The sequence below is a fragment of the Diplotaxodon limnothrissa genome, linkage group LG3 (genome assembly GCF_057381915.1).
Source record: "Diplotaxodon limnothrissa isolate DT_005_m linkage group LG3, D_limnothrissa_male_GT1.1, whole genome shotgun sequence".
NCBI lineage: Eukaryota > Metazoa > Chordata > Actinopteri > Cichliformes > Cichlidae > Diplotaxodon > Diplotaxodon limnothrissa.
In genome coordinates this window covers 39,607,895-39,630,164 of record NC_140598.1, presented here as the reverse complement: position 1 = coordinate 39,630,164, position 22,270 = coordinate 39,607,895, and the positions used below count along the sequence as shown (strand labels likewise).

The 22,270-nt window shown below is 41.8% G+C and overlaps 1 protein-coding gene across 1 annotated transcript; it reads right to left on the bottom strand.

The window, feature by feature from the left end:
* Positions 1–1,289: 1,289 nt before the first annotated feature.
* Positions 1,290–20,366, bottom strand: LOC146635815 (FERM domain-containing protein 7). Its single transcript, XM_085350625.1, has 12 exons — positions 20,238–20,366; positions 7,739–7,843; positions 7,618–7,660; positions 7,412–7,490; positions 7,239–7,336; positions 5,659–5,773; positions 5,146–5,293; positions 4,654–4,749; positions 3,722–3,885; positions 3,139–3,207; positions 2,836–2,911; positions 1,290–2,525 (listed from the first exon to the last, which is right to left on the bottom strand). The coding sequence occupies exons 1-12, from the start codon at positions 20,364–20,366 to the stop codon at positions 1,290–1,292; spliced, it is 2,358 nt and encodes a 785-aa protein (XP_085206751.1).
* Positions 20,367–22,270: the final 1,904 nt, after the last annotated feature.

Sequence of the window (22,270 nt, the reverse complement as noted above, 5' to 3'; positions counted from 1 at the left end):
TATTCATTTAGCGGCTCTCACTTGGCATCCACTGCCCAGTCAATTGGGGAATACAGATTTTCTTTATCTACCAAGATTTCAGGGGGGTTGTGACCAAACACTCTCCTTTTTTTACCAGCAACTGATAACTTGTCCAGATATGGTAAATTCTGGCTCCAAAAACTAGTGTAACAGTGGCCGAAAAGCTAACGTCACAGTTGCTTCATCCATTTTTTTTTTTCAACCTAGGTATGCTTTTCACACATGTACTGCACATAGCTATAGAGTGCTTCAATGAAAGGGGTTACAAAGCAAAAAAGCAACATAGGCACTGGTCTGCAGAAATGTGGAAAAGTGATACGTTTGGGTGAGCCATCCTTAACCATACTGTCAATAAGTGAGAGACTGCATAAAAGACACACATAAAGACATCAAGAGAAAAGCACAGCCTAGAATGCTCGGCCCTTAGAGCATCTGTTGGCTCTATTAAGACATTTGGGGTATTTTGCGGTTTCCTTTTTCTGAGGGGCCACGTTAGAAACTGGGACTTTTTTGGATGGCCACACCAATAAGCTTAATTGATGCAGCCCTGCAGTCCCAGTTTCTCATGTAGTCCCTTGGAAAAATTATTGGCCCACCCCTGCCTTAGAGGGAACGAAAAATGAAAACCAATAGAAAGTTGTTCTGGTTGACCAGTTGTATGGGATGTGAGTGGTCTATTTCAGGATGACAGTGCCTCCACCTATATATGGGCCTACCTTATAGTTAACACGGCTTAAGGAGTAGCCTATGAACTTCACAGTCACCAGATTGCAACTAAAATTAACATCTTCAGGAGACCAATGTGTCTCCATTTGATGATCATCATCAAGACATGAAATGAGGGAAAATATTTAAGAAACATGGTGCCCATACCCCTCTGGTAAAGGAATGTTTGAAGAGTTAATGTTGTAGTGGCTCAAACACCTTAACAAAAAATTTAAATTGTTGTCTGCTTTAATTTGTCAAACATCTTTAATTTCTAAAATACTAATTATTATTATTATTATTATTATTGTTATTTATTTACTTGTTTTTGTAAGCTTGCACCTATAAAATAGCCACTAAAACAGTAGCCCCTTTTCAAAATCTGAGGTTTTCACTTGAAGAAGGCAAAAAAATACATTTCATCTGCCAGTGCACCTCAAAACGACACACTTCTTATCTAATACATTTATCGTGTTATCTACAGTCTGCAGAGGATGTGCTATTTTAAATTATCCTTCCAGTTTTGACTGTGATCATCAATCGCTTTAATGTTTTAATCTTTTCTACAGCGTCACTTCAGTAACCTTTGCCGCTCCTTTCGTATCCGCTCCTCCTTCACTCTTTTCTTTCTTCTCCTCTTCACCCTCTGGCTCCTTCTTTGCAGTTTCTTTTGCTGTTGCATGCTCCTTCTCTTCCTCCTCCCCCTCTTCCTCCTCATCAAGTTGGAGACTCCCCGATGAAAACCTCATCCTGGCTAGTCCAGCGGACCGTACCATCTTGCCTACCTGAGGGGCAGGGCAGTAGTATGGATAGAAAACCTCCGGGTCTGAGTCGCTGTAGCTTCCCGCAGTGCTGCCAATCATACATAGTGAACTGGGGCGTTCAGGCAGAGGGGAAGAGTTTAGTGGGAGGTAGGTGGGTCTGGAGGGGCGCGTCAGGTGGGGGTAGTAACCAAGAGGGCGAAACTCAGAAGCAGGGTTAAAGGCAGTGTTTGAGCTCCTCGAGAGGTTTAATTTGACATCAGGTTGGCTGGCTACACGGCGAGGCAGTCCAGGAAGGAAGTTGGAGTCATCGCTGTAATGACCCGCCTCTGTATGTCCAACGCCCCTGATTCTTGCACCATTGCTTCCTGGTTGGTACATTCTGGCCAATCCCAGCCCACCTGAACCACTGGAGCGGAGGTTTCTCCTGATTGGTGAACTAGATGGCGAATCGTGACACATTGGGTAAAAAGATGGCCGTGTTATGCCATCCATTGTCACATAATCCCGCCGTCTTGTATGTGGAATTCGTTCCAGTGAGGAAACGGTAACAAATTCCGACAAGTAGGGATGTCGGTTGAGTGGCGAGGAGCCAGCTAATGGGAACGATGGGAGGACAGGATGATACTGGTAGGCAGGGCTGTTAGGGTAGAGAAGGACCAGCTGCTGTCCTGCATCTGGATGTGGCTGGGGGTTGGGTCGACGTCTAGATCGGTTTCCATAGACACCAGCTAACCGCTGGGCTTGGCGCTGTGTCCCGATTCGTACCCCCCTTGCGTCCTCTACTACAGATATCGAAGCAGATCTCGTCTTCAGTGAGGGTGAAGGCGGCGTTGTCTGGTTGACAGATGGAGAAAGAGGAGTGACTTGGGAGAGGAGGCGAGGCCTCTGGCTGACCTCAACACATGAATGGCTGCGTTTAGCCACTCTTTCGTTGATTTCAATATCATTGTCTCGATGATGCGGGTCCAGCTGATCCTGGCTGTGTATTGCCAGAGCACGACTTGACCGTGGGAATGGGTGGGAATGTTCGTACACCTGAGAAGAAAAGGCACGAACACTCGAGTTGTTTTTATTACTAATATTTTGATTATGCTACCATTAATTAATTCGCTCATATGATATCAGAGTATGTATGTATTAGATAATATCAGAGAACTGTAAAAAAGAAGAAAAAACGGCCCAAGAACATGTAATGAAATTTTGAAAAACCCATAGCTCTTCAAGTTAATTAAACAAAATCATTAAAAACAGATAATAGAACAGTAGCTGTTTTAATTTTGTCAGACATGAATATGCTTTGTGTGTCAAGTAATAGTTTTAAAGACTGAACAGTCATATTTATTACCTGTTTGGAGACATCTGTGAGGAGATCAGGAGAAGATCGACATTGTCTGGGGTCACAGTCTGTCTGACTGTACATCCTGGACAGACAGAGAAAGGAATAAAATAACGGATGTTATACACAGACTATAAAAATTGATCACAAAATATTCCTCTGTTCCAGATCCTTTGACCTTTACATAAGATGGCTTAATAAAATATGTTGCCGTTTCAAGTACTTAAAGCTCCTTGCTTTTGAAGTACATGCATAAGCAAGTTTCTTGCTTATGAAAAGGAAATTGAAGCATCAATAAAATCTCTCTCTCACTTTTCAAAGTGTGAAGGCTTCTTCTCCCCTGATCCCAGACACTCCAGCAGCTGCTTCTGGGTCCGACCACTGCCAAACAACATTACTAACATCAGATGGACACACTACCACACCTGACTGAAAACAAAGAGTCTGACTATTCATCAGAAGAAAAGGGTAATAAAAAAACGCTCACAGTCCATCATATTTCTCAGGTTTTTGCTTATAAATCAGCAAATGACTTTGAGCACAGTTTGGTTCAATTCTAACCAATACTATCAGTAGGGATTCTTGTGAGTTGTGGACAGACTGATCACCACGACATGATCTGTCCTTTGGATAAGCTGGAAAGCTCAGGATGGTTTATTCAAACACTACAAGAGTAGGTAAGTAAAAAGTTTTGTGAGTCAAAATATTTGTGTACAAGCTTAAATCCAGATGATGTACCACTAAATGGTTGGAGAACAATTCATGCATAGTAGACACTGGAAGTAAATGACTTTGATTTTGGGCAAAAGATGATTAATATATATATATATGTATTATACAAAAGCCTGAATGCACCTTCAGATTATAGCATTATGTGCACTTGTCTGCATTTTACCTGTATCTGAAGCTGGAGCCTTTACATGACAGCAGAGTTTTGTGTATGGCCTTTGGTTCCTCAGCCAGCCTGAAGAAAGCATGGTACTCCACACACATCTTCCAGAATGATTTACACACATCACGGCTGGCCATGGCCAACTCTAGTGTATCCTTACACGAGGGCTGGATGGACATGAAATAAGACTATGATGAGTCAAATATTTACAACCGCCTCTGTATAGCATGCTGTCTGCACTTCAAGTCCCAAAAAGTCTTCTACCGGAGAACTTAAAAGCCCCCATAGGGTGCTCTGTGGGAACTGGCACCAGTGCTCTAGCTGTAGAACCTTTACATTAGTAACTTGGTAGCTGCTATGGATCGGATTTGATCTTTACATTGCCTATTTGCATGCTGTTCACAAGTACTTAGAACTACTGGCCAGGAGATCTCCACAAAAGCCTTACTCTTTTGGCCAGAATGTTTTGTTCCTTCCAAAGATCTCTTAAATATTTGGACCTGCCCATTTTTCATGCATCCATCACAAGAGTCCCCTGTTCACTCACAGGGGAGTGAGACATAAACTCACTCATTATTCCATACTAAATACTAATGGTAGGTGTGCCAGTTTAGCTAACTGGTAGAGCAGGTGACCACATGCCATATGGCTGAAATGCAGATGTCCAGGATCGAGTCTGGCCCATGGCTCATTTCTACATGTCTACCCCACACCACCACCACCCTTTCTTTTCTACTCTTAACAGCTCAACTATTGAATAACGGACAAAAAACCCCCCCCATCCATCTGCTTCCCCTTTTCCTTTTTCAGGGTTGCGGGGGAGCTGGAGCCAATCCCAGCTGTCTTAGGGTGGGAGGCAGGGTACACCCCTCAAAGATAAATCTTCATAGGACAAAAAGCAAAACCGTGTGGCCCAAATTGGACCAGTTTCTCACCCCAACTTTATCATGTAGTTTGATGAGGAAATGCTTGCGTTTGAAGCTTAGCTTGCGGATCTTTGCCCAGCTGAATGTGTTGATTTTTGTGTTTCCCTGGAAAAACACAAGAAAAACATAATGAGAGATTATATGTAATGTGTAGTGTAGCATCTGCACACATATTTAGCCTCAAACAGTGTTCCTCTCCTAAACCTGTTAGTTGATTTTTGAGAAATGCACATGGAAATTGTAAACTTTTATTGGTACTGTAAAAACTAAAAAGGATCACCGACGTCCTCAGGTTTTATCTCTACACATCTCGCATATCTTGTTTTATCTCGCATACAATGAATGATTGTTAGTTTATTAGATCCATTAAATTTATTGTGTTGTAACTTCACAAACCAACTTTTTTATGCTAAAACAGCAACTCCTAGCTTAGAAGAAGAGGAAATTTTTCTGATGGAAAAAAATAAAAAGATTTGTCCTTTTATGTGGAAGTGGACACACCTGAAAGACTAGCACTCCAGAGTGTGTGACAGCCAGATTGATCCTCATTCCCTCCCCATCATAGGCAGGGTAAGGCCTGATTCCGTACATGTCCAGCTTCCTCGCCACCTCCAGCAGCTGGATGTCGGAGTTTGCTGGAGAGAGTCCTCTATGGACAGAAACAAAGAATCACAATTACTATCCAGCCTCTGATTTATGGAGAGTTGGATGCATTGCTGTTGTTTTGCTGCCAATTTGACCCAGCAGTCACTTCTGCTTTTCCAACAAAATTTCTCCTAGTTAGACTCAAACAACACGTCAAACACATGTTTCAAAAGTGGCATTTTGGTTGGAAACGATTATATTTTCAAATCTATCGTCTTTTTAAAAGAATCTATGGGTGGGATGGGGGAAAGAGGCGCAGTCCTACATCCAGTTAATACTTTGCCCTTTCTCTCTGGTCAAAATTAACACTAGTTTGACAAAACTGTCCGCATACTACAGAGCACCAGTGTCTTCTGCTTCACTTCATACCTGTGTTTCTTGTGAAACTTGATGATTTTGTGGTCCAGATATTCCTGGTTGGGAACATAGTGCTTCATCTCCAAATGCTGGCAGTCCAGCTCCTCATCATAGTCCCCTATCTCTGCTGTAGCACAAATGCAAATGCATGCAAACACATATTTAGTTTCTCTGCGTTTTAAATATTTAATTGCAGCATAGTCGCCATTTTTGGGCCATTTGGGAAGGAGAGAATCTGAGTGGGTCGTTGCTCTAGAGGGAAATCTTTGACTAAGTAAATGCAGTATATGAAACACATTTTCAAAAACATAATGTATATAATGAATATGTACTCCCTGGACCCTTTATTAGGTACACATGCAGAAAAATGCATGTAGCCATGTAAACATATAGATTTCCTACCAAAGTTCAAATTTTAGTGTGGCACAGTTGTTGGTACCACATGGGCTCATCTGAGCATTTCAGAGACTGTTAATCTACTGGGAATTTCCCTCACAACCATCACTAGGCTTTACAGAAAATGTCCCAATAAAGATAAAATATCCCACGAGCAGCAGCTCTGTAGGTGAAAATACTTTGTTGATTCCAGAGATTACAGGAGAAGGGCCAGACTGCTTTGAGCTGATAGGAAGGCAGCAGTAAATCAAATAACGTGATATGAAGGTATGCAGAAGAGCATCTCTGAATGCACAACATGCTGAACCTTGAAGCAGATGGGCTATAGCCGCAGAAGACCAAACCAGGTGCCACTGTTGTCAGTGAAGGCCAAGAAACTGCCGGTGTAATTGTAAGAGGATACTTTCTTAAAATACACATTTAAACAGTTGAACATTGTTTAAATGCCATTGCCTATGCCTATCCTCTGATGGCTGCTTCCAGCAGGATAACACACCATGTCACAAAGCTCAGATCATCTCAAACTGTTTTTTTGAACACGACAATGAGTTCACTGTACTCAAACGCGCTGCACAATCACCACATCTGAATCTGAGCACCTCTGGGATGAGCACCTGCGTCTGTGTAATGCTATCATGTCAATATGGACCAAAATGTCTGAGGAACGTTTCCAGTACTTTTCTACGGAGCCCCACAAGGGACATGGGAGAAAAAAAAATTAAGACTGACTTTTGCGAGATCTCGCAAAACAAACTCAGGATCTCACAAAAGTTTTAGCCGCATTCTTTGGTGGCCGCCAGCTCGAAGCCGACCGGGAGGTCGAGGCACAATGTGCCGGGAGAGCGGTGTTCCTCCCGGCTGTAGTAGGTCTCGACCTCCCATTAGCTTCGAGATGGTGGGTGTCAGATCTCCAAAAACGTCGGAGCACTTTTGCAAATATGTGATGTCTTGTAAACCCAGCAGATATTTGACGTTTACATAGCTACATTCACACCTCGAAATATCTTAAAAGTTTTGCGACATCTCGCAAAAGTTTTGCGAGATCCCGAGTTTGTTTTGCGAGATCTCGCAAAACTTCATCGTAATTTTTTTTTTCTGCCATGTCCCTTGCGGGGCTCCATACTTTTCTGAATCTTCCGCAAAAACAAAAACAACAAAAAAAAATTACAGCAGGTGTGATGCACTTTGATGCTTACACTGCAGTATGTGAGAGACCAGCAGGGCGGCACTGTTGTCATTACAGGTCAGACTGCCATTAGACAAGTCCTGCTTGATCTGTAAGGCAAAAAGATACCTGTGCACACACAAAACAGTATGAGTACACCTACTGTGGCATTTCACATATATCACATCTATGCTCAGACTTTACCTGGTGAGGCCTCTCTTGAGTTGTCCAGGATCTGGTGGAAAAAATTTGACTATAAACCTGAAGAATAAATCATTGGTGTCTGACAGAGGGGAAAAGAAAAGAGATTATAGACGTAGGACAATGGTGCCAACGGAGACGTTGAGATCTGGAAATATTTGGAGGAAATATGAAGTCAGAGCACTAATCTTAGGACAGATATGACTTACATTTGATCTGTTTGACCAAAGGTTTCAGCAGCTCCAACCAAACCTGCAACAGAAACTTGTTAAGACATTAAAAACCTCCCGCACTGATCTGTGCGTATCTGTGTGATCCAGCATTTCTTACATAATTGCCACTGTGGTGTCTGAACTCCAGGCCAAAGTACTCCTTCTCCAGCAGTTTCAGATGACCGCACACTTTGTTGTAGAAGTCGCCACCTAAAACCTTTTGCTGGAAGAAAGAGTGGGAGAGAATTAAAGTGAGAAGGATAATAGGACTTTTTAATTGAGACGTTCTTAAAACTAAAGTCCGGGAGTGCTCCTGGGAGCCCAGAAAAATGTGCTACAGCTCAGTTACTTTATCCACTAATACTTTGCTTAATGAGAGTTTGCATAATCATGGCCATTTTTTTTCTTTCATATTTAATTAATCTGTGGAAGATATGCATAGGGGACATTAAATGATTAAAAGACAACAGACAGAAAAAGTTGAGGCATGACAGAGGACAACGGCAGAAAATTTTGAACTGTATCCATGGAAACTGAGACCTTCATTGCTCGTCTTACTTAACCTCCTAATGGTGAACACGTCAGGCGAAAGGTTAAGATTAGGTTTGTTTGTTTTTTTCACTAGTTTGTTAATTAGGCACATTTTCAAATATTAGAAGGTGTTGCCTTTCACATGAAGTCTCACACATTTCTTTTGCCGTCATGGTTACAAATCTGTAAAAATGGTGTATTTCAACTAATGTCCCTGACTCTGGATTCCAGTGACTTTTGGGTCATTGGAAACTCAGTTTGCTGGCAGATATGTATAGATATATAAACCTAAGGGGTCTTCTCTGCCAATGCCAAAAGCACAACTATACAGGCTGATTTGTGACAAATGCTGGTTGATGAATGGGATGCCATCCCACAGCAGTGTGTGAACGAGCTGGTGACCAGCATGAGGAGGAGATACCAGGCTGTGTATGGTTCTTCCACATGGTACTGAGGTCCATTTGTTCAATGAATAGACTGTAAACTGTTGCTATGTCTTGTTTCTTCAGACTTCAATTATCCAATCCATTAAATTAAACCAAACAAGACTCAAGAATAAATTGTTTGGCCTTGGCAGAGAAGGTCTGGCTTGTTTTTCATGGACAAAACCCGCATACTCAACTCTGCTGCTCAACTCACAAATGTATTTCCCTTACAAACGTGGCTCCATTTGAAGGGAAATAATGAACAGATTATAACAGATATATACACTGCATTCCAAATTATTATGCAAATTATATTTTTCTCTGTTTTTCCGAAATAGTCGATTCAAATGACAGTCGGCATCATTTTCGAGTCATCGACCAACAGAATATAATTCAAATGTTGCTGAACAAAACTCCCAATGAAAACAGTATGTTCTTCAAAAATAAAAAACTTAAAATGCACTATTCCAAATTATTACGCACACAGAGCTTCAAAAGATTTTATAGGTTGTAGAGAATTCAAAATAGTCATTTGTTGAATTTGCAGCATTAGTAGATCAATTTCACTGAAATCAAAAGCTATTTCAATCAAAAACATCTTAACAGATCAAGTTACATATTAACATAGGACCCCTTATTTGATAGCAGTTTTACAATTCTTGCATCCATGGAACTTGTAAGTTTTTGGAAAGTTTCTACTTGAATGTCTTTGCAGGATGTCAGAATAGCCTCCCTGAGCTGCTGTTTGGATGTGAACTGCCTCCCACCCTTATAGTTTTTTGCTTGAGGATGCTCCAAAGGTTCTCAGTAGGATTGAAGTCAGGATGGGGACCACAACATGAGTTCCTCTCCTTTTACGCCGATAGCAGCCAATGACCCGACTCACTGGACCCTCTACAGTTTGCATACCGCCACAACAGGTCCACTGATGATGCCATAGCCCTGACACTACACACTGCCCTGTCACACCTGGAGAAGAGAGACACGTATGTGAGGATGCTGTTTGTAGATTACAGCTCAGCATTCAATACCATCGTTCCCTCGAAGCTGGACAGGAAACTGCAGGGTCTAGGACTGAGCAGCTCCCTCTGCAGCTGGATCCTTAGCTTCCTGTCTGACAGACGCCAGGTGGTCAGACTGGGCAGCATCACCTCATCCCCCATCACACTGAACACTGGTGCTCCACAGGGGTGTGTACTGAGCCCTCTCCTGTACTCACTCTACACCTACGACTGCACAGCCACTAACAGCTCCAACATCATTGTGAAGTTTGCGGACGACACTACAGTGGTGGGTCTTATCACCAACGGTGATGAGACGGCTTACAGGGAGGAGGTCAGCGCCCTGACCCACTGGTGTCAAGACAACCATCTCACCCTCAACGTTGCAAAGACAAAGGAGTTGATAGTGGACTTCCGGAGGTGCAGAGAAGTACACACCCCCATCACCATCAACGGCGCTGCTGTGGAGAGAGTGAGCAGCTTCCGGTTCCTTGGAGTACATCTGGCTGAGGATCTTACGTGGTCAGTACACACAAACAAAACAGTGAAGAAGGCGCAGCAGCGCCTCTTCTTTCTCAGGAGACTGAAAAGATTCGGCATGAGCCCCCGCATCCTCAGGACCTTCTATCACTGTGCCATTGAGAGCATCCTCACTGGATGCATCACCACCTGGTATGGCAACAGCACCGCCTACAACTGCAAAGCTCTCCAGCGAGTAGTGCGGTGCTCTGAACGGATAATTGGAGGTGAGCTTCCCTCCCTCCAAGACATCTACAGGAAGCAGTGCATGAGGAAAGCGGGGAGGATCATCAAGGACTCCAGTCACCCCAGCCATAAACTGTTCAGACTGCTTCCATCAGGAAGGAGGTTCTGCAGCATCCGGTCCCGTACCAGCAGACTGAGAGACAGCTTTTTCCATCAGGCCATCAGACTGCTGAACACGTCATAGACACCTCAGCTTCACTACTGGAACTTCAACATTATGCACTCCACACTGTATATAAATGCCACTTGTTTTGCACATATTCAACTCTGTATATTTTATATATTTTATTATTATTATTATTATTATTGTTTTATTTTATTTTTTTACTATTTAATTTGTAAAAATGTGTATACACACACACACACACACACACACACACACACACACACACACACACACACACACACGTAGGAAAATATTTAGTATACACATCCAGAAATGCATACACTATTATATATTGTACATATATTTATTAGTTTCAGGTTGGCCATTCTTGTATTTTGCTCGTTTGTGTTGTTGTGTTTGCACATCTCTGTTGCTTGTGGGGCTCGCACACAAGAATTTCACTCGCATGTGCTGTGCCAGTGTGCCTGCACATGTGATGTGACAATAAAAGTGATTTGATTTGATTTGATTTGATGCAGAGGTGTTCCTTGTAGCATGAGATGGTGCATTGACTAGCATGAAGATGGTTATGTTGCAGAAGGCACAGTTCTTCTCTTTCTACCATGGAAGAAGGTGGTCAGTCAGAAACTCCACATACTTTGCAGAGGTCATTTTCACACCTTCAGGGACCCTAAAGAGGCCGATCAGCTCTCTCCCCATGATTCTGTCTCAAAACATGACTCCACCACCTCCTTGCTGACAACGCAGCCCTGTTGGGACATGGTGGCCGTCCACCAGCCATCCACCACTGCATCCACCACTGCATCCATCTGGACCATCCGGGGTTGCACTGCACTCGTCAGTGGCCAAGACTGTTTGAAAATTAGTCTTCATGTAGTTCTGGGCCCACTGCAGCCATTTCTGCTTGTGAGCATTGGTTAGGGGTGGCCGAATAGAAGGTTCATGCACAACTGCAAGTCTCTGGAGGATCCTACACCTTGATGTTCACAGGGCTCCAGAGGCACCAGCAGCTTCAAATATGTGTTTGCTGCTTTGTAATGGCCTTTTAGCAGCTGCTCTCTTAATCTGATGTATTTGTCTGGTAGAAACCTTCCTCATTGTGCCTTTATTTGCATGAACCCATCTGTGCTCTGACTCAGCCACAAATCTCTTAACATTATGGTGATCACGCTTAAATTTTTGTGAAATATCTAAGGTTTTCATTACATGTCCAAGCCATTCAACTATTTCACTCTTTTCAGCAGCAGAGTGATCATTTTTCCTTCCTATATTGCTTGAAAATGGTGGTCTGCTTCATAATGTGGAACATCCTTCTTTAGTAGTTTTTCCTTTAATTGGGCTCACCTGGCAAACAAATGATCATAGGTGTCCGAGATTGATTTCAGTGATACAAAGAGCCCTGAGACACAATTCCATCCATGAGTTTAATTGAAAAACAACTTATTTACTCTTTATGACACTTAAACAGAATTTGCATAATAATTTGGAACGCAGTGTATATAAGCTGTGCATCTTTCCTTTAATGTTTGTTGTTAAATTACAATGTTTAAGAGTTTCTGCTACTACTTTTGTTTGCACACCAACCTAATTGGTGTGACCCCCTACATCCATATGAAGTTTGTGACTCCAGCCAGAAATTAAATCACTTTGAAACTGGGTGATTATTTTTGATATGTCCTGTTTTTACCTCCATTTCTGTCCTTTAAACTAACAGTTATATTTCCTCTATTCCCCCCCCCCCCCCCCTTTTGTTATTTTCTAAAAACTGATATTTATTCAATCTTGTCACAATCTTATATAACCAGATATTTTACTATTTTAATCACTTGTTATTTAAGTATTTTGTATTTAAGGGGCAGCCAATCAGAAGAAAGTCCAGTTAAAGCGAGGTTGGGGCGTCAAGCCACACTGGAAAATGTAAAGTCAGGTGCATCTCCCACATCGTCATGATTATTTTGAACTCTGGATCATGCAAAGCTTTTCTAGTAGAGTCCAAGAATAGAAATGTGGAGTCAGATCAGAAGAATGGGTCACTTTAACCACATTAGACAAAAATACAAAGGACACTACAAACATGTAAAAGTACTGCCTTATTGTTTATCTATTTTGAAGACCCTGTGTCTTAAATTTAATTCAGGATTAAATCAAAGTAGTAGTGTGTGCCCACATGGAGCCCTGAACCTGTCTCTGGTGTTTGTGCGGTGTTCACTTACTGCAGTGACACGTTTTTGCTTTTTTTTTAGCCTTCACCGTCTTATAGCTGGTGTTTAGTGCCCTGTTGGGGGGGGTCACTGGACGTCCCTCATTAACTTGTCATGAGGGAAGGAGAAAGGTTATTAGGGGAGAGGGAGGATGACGAAGGACATGGCAGCTGTAACTGATTATAGAGAGAAGAATAGGCCTAACTGATAATTACTGGAAGCAAACAGCCGCCCACAGATCAGCAGAGCAGTTAGTTTCCAGCAGAGCAGAACAGAGGAAAAAGTGAGCGATGTGCAACTTTGGATGTGAATTCAAAGCAGAAAACAGCAAAACAGTTTCATTAATGATATCTGCACAAGCTTACACGTGTTTGTTTGACTAGTGAAGGGCCTTCATTGCATACAGCAGTGGAGTGTTAGCTCGTTCAAGCTGGTTCCAGAGGAACAAACGCAGTTTTGTCAAATCTCAAAGACAGGCACAGAGTTACCTTTGTCATAGGTGTCATGACACATTGCGAGGTAGCAGTAACACTGAACATGTCCAGCTCATCACGTACGGACAAGTTTAAATTTCAACATATTGGTTAAGTATTATTTTTCAACATGTGCGGTTGTACAGGCCATCAGGCTACTGAATCACTGCCTGATTATTGAACTGTGATGTACACATTATAATACAGTTTTATATAATAACACCTGTACAATCTGTATGTCCTACCTTAGTATGACTATGTACATCTAATTGTACTTTATATTTGGACTTAATTCTACCCTGATATATAGTTCTTGCATTATTGCTGTTTATTTCTATTTCTTATTATTCTTTCACATCATTTTATTTATTTTACTTTTGTGAATTGGACACATGCAGTTCACAGAAAATCCACCAGGGATCAGTATTTCATGCACCAGAGGGCACAAAGTTGCCAGATGTAGCAAAAATAATACAAATTAAAACTCAGTCATTGACCCAAACCAGTTAACCTTAAAAGCTTTGGACTGAAACCAGAGACTCCAGAGGAAACTCAAGCGTGTAAGCTTTATTCACAAGTTGTTCATAAACCAAACATAGAAATTGCTGTCATGGTCCAGTGACGCGTCACAGTTCTCTGTTTTAATCAGCGGACTCACCTCAGTCTTGGTGTCACAGCTTTGATAAACTAATCTGAAGGTTAAGAAAACATGACCTGAGTGACTGAACCATGCACATCGGGGAAAAATTCAGCATGACAGAACATGTCTAACATTTTACGGATTAGCTACCACAAGCTTTGCTAAACATCCACAAGGTGCTGCCATAATTGTTAAGCAGACTGTAGCAAACAAACACTATTGTGTATTTCTGTACCATTAAGCTATGATGAGTAACATATTCAGTTCTTCCTGTTGAAACAGAATAAATTCCAGCAACCTATAACATCTCCAAGTTTCTGGCTTTGATCCTCAACCCGCTGGTAGGCAGCTCTGAACACCACATCCAGAACACCCTGGATTTTGTTGAGAAGGTGAGAGATGTCATTATGGAGGCAGATGAAACCATGGTCTCGTACAACATTACATCTCTCTTCACTTGCATCCCAGTCACGGAAGCATTGGAGGTAGTTCGTAAGCGATTACCGGATGACCCAACCTCAGCAACAGGACCACTCTCAGCATCAACCAAGTGTGTTTGCTTTTGGAACTGTGTCTTCATTCAACCTACTTCACAAGGGTCAGTTCTACAGGCAGAAACATGGGTGTGCCATGGGCTCCCCAGTTTCACCCATCGTGGCCAATTTGTACATGGAAGAAGTGGAAAAGAGGGCTTTGTTATCCTACCATGGAACACCACCAAGCCATTGGTTCAGATATGTGGATGACACCTGGGTGAAAATCAAATCTGAGGATGGACCACAATTCACGGATCACATTAATTCGGTGGACCAACACATCAACTTCACCAGGGAGGATATGAAAAGTGGCAGGTTAGCCTTCTTAGACTGTGAGATTTCCATCAGTAATAGGGGATATCTAAAAGCTGACGTGTACCGTAAACCTACACATACGGATCAGTATCTAAGGTTTGACTCTCATCATCCACTGGAGCATAAACTGGGTGTCATCAGGACGCTACAACACAGAGCGAACACCATCCCCACTGACACAACGGCCACAGAAGCAGAAGAGCATCACATCAAGAAGGCCCTGAGTAAATGTGGTTATCCCAGCTAGACTTTTGTCAAAGCTGGAAAGGCACCTAAAGAAAGCTCCAGCTGATCCAGGAGAGAAAGACAACCGCTGCCCAAGCGAAAACCTGCAGTGATCCCATATGTGTCAGGAGTATCGGCGCAGTCGAGACACATTTTTTTCTAAACACCGGGTCTCTGTGGCTTTCAAACCCCAAAACACGCTGCGCCAAAAACTGGTCCGGCCCAAGGATCGGGTCCCCCAACACAAACAGAATAACATAGTGTACGCTGTTAAGTGCCAGGAGGATTGCCAGGATTTATACATCGGGGAAACCAAACAACCTCTGGCGAAGCGGATGGCACAACACAGAAGAGCTACCTCGTCAGGCCAGGACTCTGCAGTCTATTTACACCTATAGGCCAGTGGACACTCTTTCAAGGATGAGGATGTACACATCCTGGACAGGGAGGAACGCTGGTATGAGCGCGGAGTCAATGAGGCCATTTACTTGAAAAGGGAAAGACCATCTCTGAATCGAGGAGGGGGCCTAAGGGTACATCTTTCACCATCTTACAATGCTGTGATTGCAGCCATTCCCAAACTCTCTGTGAATGGTACTCATCGCAATTCATCAGTGATCTTTGATCAATGAGCCTTGATCAGTGGTGTTGATCAATGCTCAAGAGAATTTGCATATTAATGATCAAGGAACTGACCTCCCAGCCCATTGTTCCTTCAGTGGGCTGGTTTCAGTCATTATGCAAATGTACTGTTTATAAGATTGGGGAAACCTGCAGTCAGCTGAGACTGAAGAAGTCACTTGGATGAGTGACGAAACGTTTCTCCCACTGAAAATGCTACATACAGATGAATAGAATCAATCTTTTAGGACTGCACAGAAATGGTTCAGGAATGGTTTGAGGACCACAACAATGAGTCTGAGGTGTTGACTTGGCCTTGAAGTTGCCCATATCTTAAGCAAGCATCTGTGGGATGTGCTAGACAAACAAGTCCGCTCCACGGAGGCCCTACCTCACAGCTTACAGGACTTAAAGGATCTGTTGCTAACATCTTGATGCCAGATAGCACAGCATGCCTTCAAGGGTCTAGTGAAGTCCATGCCTCAGTGAGTCAGGGATGTTTTGGCAGCAAAATTAAGCTAAATTAAATTTTATTCATATCACACTAATTCCCAACTACAGTCACCTCTAGGTTCTTTATATCATAAGGTAAAGACCCCACAGCAGTACAGAGGGGGACCGACACAATATTAGGCAGGTGGTTGTGATGTTATGCCTGATCAGGGTGTTTACTAAATTTATCACATTTTATTTTTTCCCTATTCTGTCCATCCATGCCTTTTCCTTCAGCTCTCTTTCCTCTTGTACAGACTCTGCTAATGTCCCGGAGGCCGCTGGGAAACTGACAGGGAAGAAAGCATGGGCATGGAAAAATGGAGCTCCTTTGCTAGCACAATACTGCAAGCCATGCACACACACTCACACACACTCACACACAGATTCTTTTTAGATTGCAATACTGCCTTGCAGGCGACGTTACCATGTTGAAAAAGAGGCCCGTTGGTCTGCTTTTTCTGACCTGGATAGTAGAGCAGCACATGGCTGTTCATAGACAGCAGAGTGTTTACACCTCACACAGCTGGTAAACATCTGCAGCTGTTTGGCCCATTAAAAAAATAAAATAAATCTTTCTTTTGACAGACTTAATTAAGTCACCAAGAAGTGACTGTTGTTGTGATTTTAACCTCCTAAGACCCGAACTCTTCCACGACACGCATTTTTAATTTCTCTTTGATATTTGGGCTGATTGGGGCCTGATGAATGTAAAAACAAAGAATTACCAGATTTTATTTTATTTTTTACCTTATTTTTTTTTAAGAAAAATAAGAGCCACATATGAGGATATTCATTTCATATTTTGATAGAACAGTAGCAGTATAATGTCCTCGTAAGTGGATATCAGGCCCTTGTAGAGCAAAATTGAGTATTTTAGTCTAAATAACCCAAAATGTGATGTCCACATATGTGGACGACAGGTCCTAGGAGGTTAAATAAAATTAAATTGAATTTTCCATCTAAGTTTAATTCTCTGTCATTACTTTGTGGTGGATGTGCTTACAGCCACATGACTTATGAAGCTGGTAACAACATTCAGGTTTTAGGAGGTGTTCAGAGACACACTGTACATACAACCACAAAACTTTTTCCAATAACTTTTAGCAATGCAGATGTTAACAACTGTGATATTTCTGCTTGGTATCACTTGATAATGTCAGATAGATCAGGCAGCGTTTCATGAAAGATCCACTTCCTGATGCAACCCCAAATGGCTATATGTGTCTCTAACTGGAATTGTTGACATGCTAACATTGGAAACATGCTAGCACAGTGATGATACTGCATGGCATATATGTATATGCATCTGCATATGTAAGAGCCTGATGCTGTGGCCTGCTTTTATCCCTCAGGATGGCGTTTCTCTGCTGTACGGCTATTTCACTGCGAAAACACATGCTGGCAGTGAAGTTTCTCTCTTCTAATAAAAGAGAAAAATGAGTTCAAGAATAACCAGAAATGCATAGGAGTAAACAGGAGCACTTAAAAGACCTATCAAAGTGCGCCGATTTGACATATAGTAACATTTCTAGGTAGGTACCTATCAACTTCCAGCACACCCACAGCATAGATTTGATATTGAAATCTATATCATGGTAACTTTAAAGTAGCTCGCCAACATCGCTAATCCAATAGCTAGTTCTCTGACAATGTTGACATGTGCCATTTTTCTGGTTTCCGTAGCTCTAATAACACGCTTATTGGCCAGGGGTGATTCTGAAGTCTTCTGTTTGCTGTGACAGTAAAATCAGCTGTCATTCAACATTTATCAGCTCCAAGTCCAACATGAACAGCTCAGGCAGTCCTGATGGCAGATCAGGAACATCAATGCACAAGTATGAATGCAAACAGTACAGGCTATCTTTCTTCTTCTTCTTTTGTCCCTAGCTGGTGGTTGTCCACGAAGCCAATACATCGCTGTGGGTGCCGTAGGGTTTCCATTTTGGTCAATGATGCATTCCCAGGCCTTGTGGTCTCTTGCCTTCACATTTGCTTGCTCAAGGGTTAGGCGTCATTGTTTAAAATCGTCTTCAATTTGCTTGATCCAAGTCTTCTTAGGCGAGCCACGCTTGATTCTCCAGTGGGCGGGGTGCTGCTGCATCAAAAGGTGATGCGGCAGATGTGGCCAAATCATTGCAGTCACTTCCTAATCCACTCTTCCATTGAGGGCTGCTGGTGACATTGACTACGTATCACGCTGTTGCTGAGACGATCACGGAGGGACACTGGGAGAATCTGACGCTAAACAGCGGATTTGGAAGCACTCCTGTAGGATGCTGTTCAGCAATCCTGAAGCACCTACAACTGTAATGAAACTTTTTTTTAAAAATCAGGTTACAGGGTATTTTTTAACTGACTTCTGCCTGTCATTATGTTACTGAAGACTGCATCAGTATATTTAATGCTGAGTGAAAATTAAACTGTATTAGTAATGGCAGTATTAGTCACTGTGATGACTAATACTAATATTTAAAGACAATTTCTCTCATTTGTGCCTACCATGTGAAACAGCCCACGTAAGAGTTTCTGAAAAGACATTTTGGAGCTTTTCCATTTTTAAAGAATGAAAGTTTAGACAGGAGGTGGTTCAAACACACCATTTCTAATGAAGAAACTGGGGTTTGAGCCTCGTTAATGCATTAATTTCAGTTTTTAGGGGGGAGAGCAGTCCTAGCAATGCATAAATCTACACAAACCTGCCTTCACAAACACTTTTCTGTCGCTAAACAGCACCTGCAAGACAAACAATCAACTGTTACAGCTGTACCAGTGTTGTCAGAAAGCTTGAGAGTTTGTTTCCCTATTTCATCTTTTTCCCTATTTTACTGGACAAACTAACACAGAGAGAGAGTCAAGAGTGGCAGTAACTCAGGTGGGAGAGGTTTTGATTGTTCTCCTCACTTGTGCTAAACTGCACTTGGATATGACACTAAAACTCAAGTTGCTAATGTTAGTAGGCAAGCAACTCACATTGTAGTTCTCTTTGTGAGCCACTAAGGTAAAACGGTGTTATGTAAGTGCAAGCAGGAAAGGACATAACACACATTTATCTCCTGTGTGTTCTCCATATCATATAATCCATCATTTCTTTTATGTCACAAAAGCTGTGAAAGCTGCCGGGGGCAAATGTAATTGCATGTAAATGGACCAAACTTCAGTCAGGAGAACAACTGAGATAATCCATCCACAATACGAGGTTAGTCATTCATATACTGCTGCATGGGCTGGGCTGTAGTTACATTGTAAGGTTTTAAAAACCGAGCTCTAAAATGAATAGTGGCAATAATCACAGAGAGAGTCTCACAGTTATCACTGACTTTTTAAAGGTGCTTGTTCAGATTAAATAGAACAAGATGCAAAGCATTAAAACATGTTAAAAACACAACAGCCTTAATAAACTCAGAGTAGTTTGGACCCGGAAGCAGGGTTCATACATCATCACCGAAAGACCAGATTGACAGACCTGAAACTCTTTCCATCTTTTTATACAGTCTGTAGTTATCTGTAATAGATAAATTAATTGATTATTGAGTGCAGCAATCTTGTGCTTTTGTATCTTTGATTGCAGTTTTGCCACTGATTGAAACCCACCTGAAAAAATAAGTACATGGGAATATGGTAGTATAGCTACAGTATACTGACCACAGATCTGCTATTTATTTAAATATAACTTGCAGCGCTCTTCTTCTGTTTTTGATTGTTCAACAGAGATAATCAGAGACACGGGGTTTGTGTCGGATGTTGGTGCCTAAGAATAAGGAACACTCGTAAGCTTAAATGGTCAGTTTCTGTTTTGCAGTCTAACTAAATAAATACTTTAGTACAAGTACACACTCTCTGCTGCATAAAGCACGCTATAAAAACCTAAAATAGTGTCTATAAAGCAGGTTTAACTTATATTAAACAGCAGATTAAACCCTGTCAGACCAGAGAAGTGCATGACCAGGTACTCCCAGATAATAATCCTCAATATTATATTAAAGCGTAAATGTTGGAGAAGAATCCAGTCTGAACAGAGCCCGTGGTGGATTCCCCCTCTTTGATTTCTTTCTTTTTTCAGGAAGGAGGGGAAGAAAGTTGCAAACAAAGTGACAGAAAGCTTTATCAAAACGGGGAAAAAATAATATCCAGACAGATTTAAAACGCATATTCGACACATTTGATCATTTATAATATTGTTTTGAAGAGAGACACGTGCTGTATGTGGATCCACTCAGAAAAGTAAATATGAATGTTTTCACTGCCCCCTGTGAAGGGCTTACCTCCACTTCGAACGTGCGCTCGCTGTCATCCAGGAAGACCACGCGCAACCGGAGCTTGGTCTCCTTGGAGACCCGGGACTTGGTAGTGAGGTTCTCGAGTCTCCCGGTCCGCCGCTGTCGGTCCCCCATCTCTCCCGCTCCTTTCTGTTTGTCTGCGTCTCTCAGGAGAAGTAACAACTAAAACAACTACGATCGTCCATTAAATCCATGTCCACGAGAGTTAATCCCACGAGAAACGGCTTCACGCGCTCCCCGCCATTACCATCAACACCAAAACCTCCACGATCGTGTTCATCCTCCCCTTCGCTCCTACCGCTGGAGCGCGCGCTCTCCGGATGCGCAATGGCACGCTGACGTTGTCTCCAGACAGCCAGACCTCATCCAGCTTCTCGTTCACTGAGAAATCACTGGATTAAACTCACTGCACATAAATATTACTGCGCTTAAACACACTTTCATGTACTTGTACTTTAGAGGAGTAATACAGCTCCCACCTTCTCATCTATTGTGTCTTTTTATTGGCTATTGTGACAATTTCTTATTTATTTTACACTCACGGGGCTTTGTCTTTAAAAATCGCCTAATAAACAAACTTTACTCGCATTTCACTGCATTCACCTTTAAAAAGTGCTTAGAGTGACTTCTAACACTGTGATCTTAAAAGTTGATTATTTAGACTAAAAATATCATCATTTGCACGAAATGTGGTGATTTGATACTTTTTAACAAGTTACTGGGACTCAACGGGACACTGTCACTGTGTTACTGATGAGGAGTTCTCACTGTTTTTTTTTTTTTTTTTACGTTTTAATACAAAATAGTTTATAAATTAGCTCCACATCAGCCACATCAAAAGAGTACAGCTCTACTTGCAGTAAGCATCAATGCATGCGTAATAATGATCTAATACTTTATAACAGTACAACAGATCATTATATGAGCACACAGGGGGCAATTTGAATACTTAACGGATACTTACTCTTTACTCATAGCAGAGGTTTTCTGTGGTCTCCAAGGATTAATTCTTAGACCTGTTAGAAATCCTGTATTGATGTGACTAAAAAGGCACCAGAAATTGTTTCGTTCATCTTTCTTTTATATTAAGGAATGTATCCATGTTCATCATTACTACCTATGCACTACACTACAACTGTCATTTTTATGCTGTAGTTAGCTGAATCAAAGATAATAATTCACTATACATATACACATACGTGAATATGTACTGGATTAAAAAAAAGGCCAAAATGTGTGAATATAATAAGAAAAATGTTTCAATATAAAATTAATTTTAAGATGTCTTTATGAGTCTGTTAAAGTAGGTGCTGTCGTGTTTTTATGGCTTATTGTACATCTACCAACAGCTATCAGTAGTACATTTACCAAAGTAAATTTTTATGGACATATTTAAATTTTATGCTTGTAAAACACATTTTTAGTAAAATATGTAGGCATGTTCAGTATATAAAGAGACAATATATGGTGTGTGTGTGTGTGCATGCGTGTGTGTGTGTGTGTGTGTGTGTGTGCGTGCTGTGTGTGTGTGTATGTATGTGTGTGTGCTTCACGGGAATAATATGAATTTCACGGTGGCTGGACGCTTTTAGAGGACTGACCTGTCCAAAAGTAGGCTAGTAGTGCAATGCCTTCAGTCGCCTCCAGCATGGACTGAGCACTTTGCGCGCGCGCACGCGTGTGTGTGTGTGTGTGTGTGTGTGTGTGTGTGTGTGTGTGTGTGAGAGAGAGAGAGAGAGAGAGAGAGATGGCACACATATGAAATGTTGGTCAAGACACATCCTCACTTGGCTTCCTTTCTTTCATCTCCTACCGTCATAGATGCACACGCTCACACACTTACACTAAAATGATGAAAATTACAAATTTACCTGAGTACATTTGAAGCTTTTTCACATTTCCGCTTCATTATTTTTTCATTTTCGGGTACTATTGTTGCATTTTAATTTTAGCATATTTGTGAGGTAAGTTAAATATTTGATCAGATTTTATTCCAATATGTTGATTTGAAAACTTCC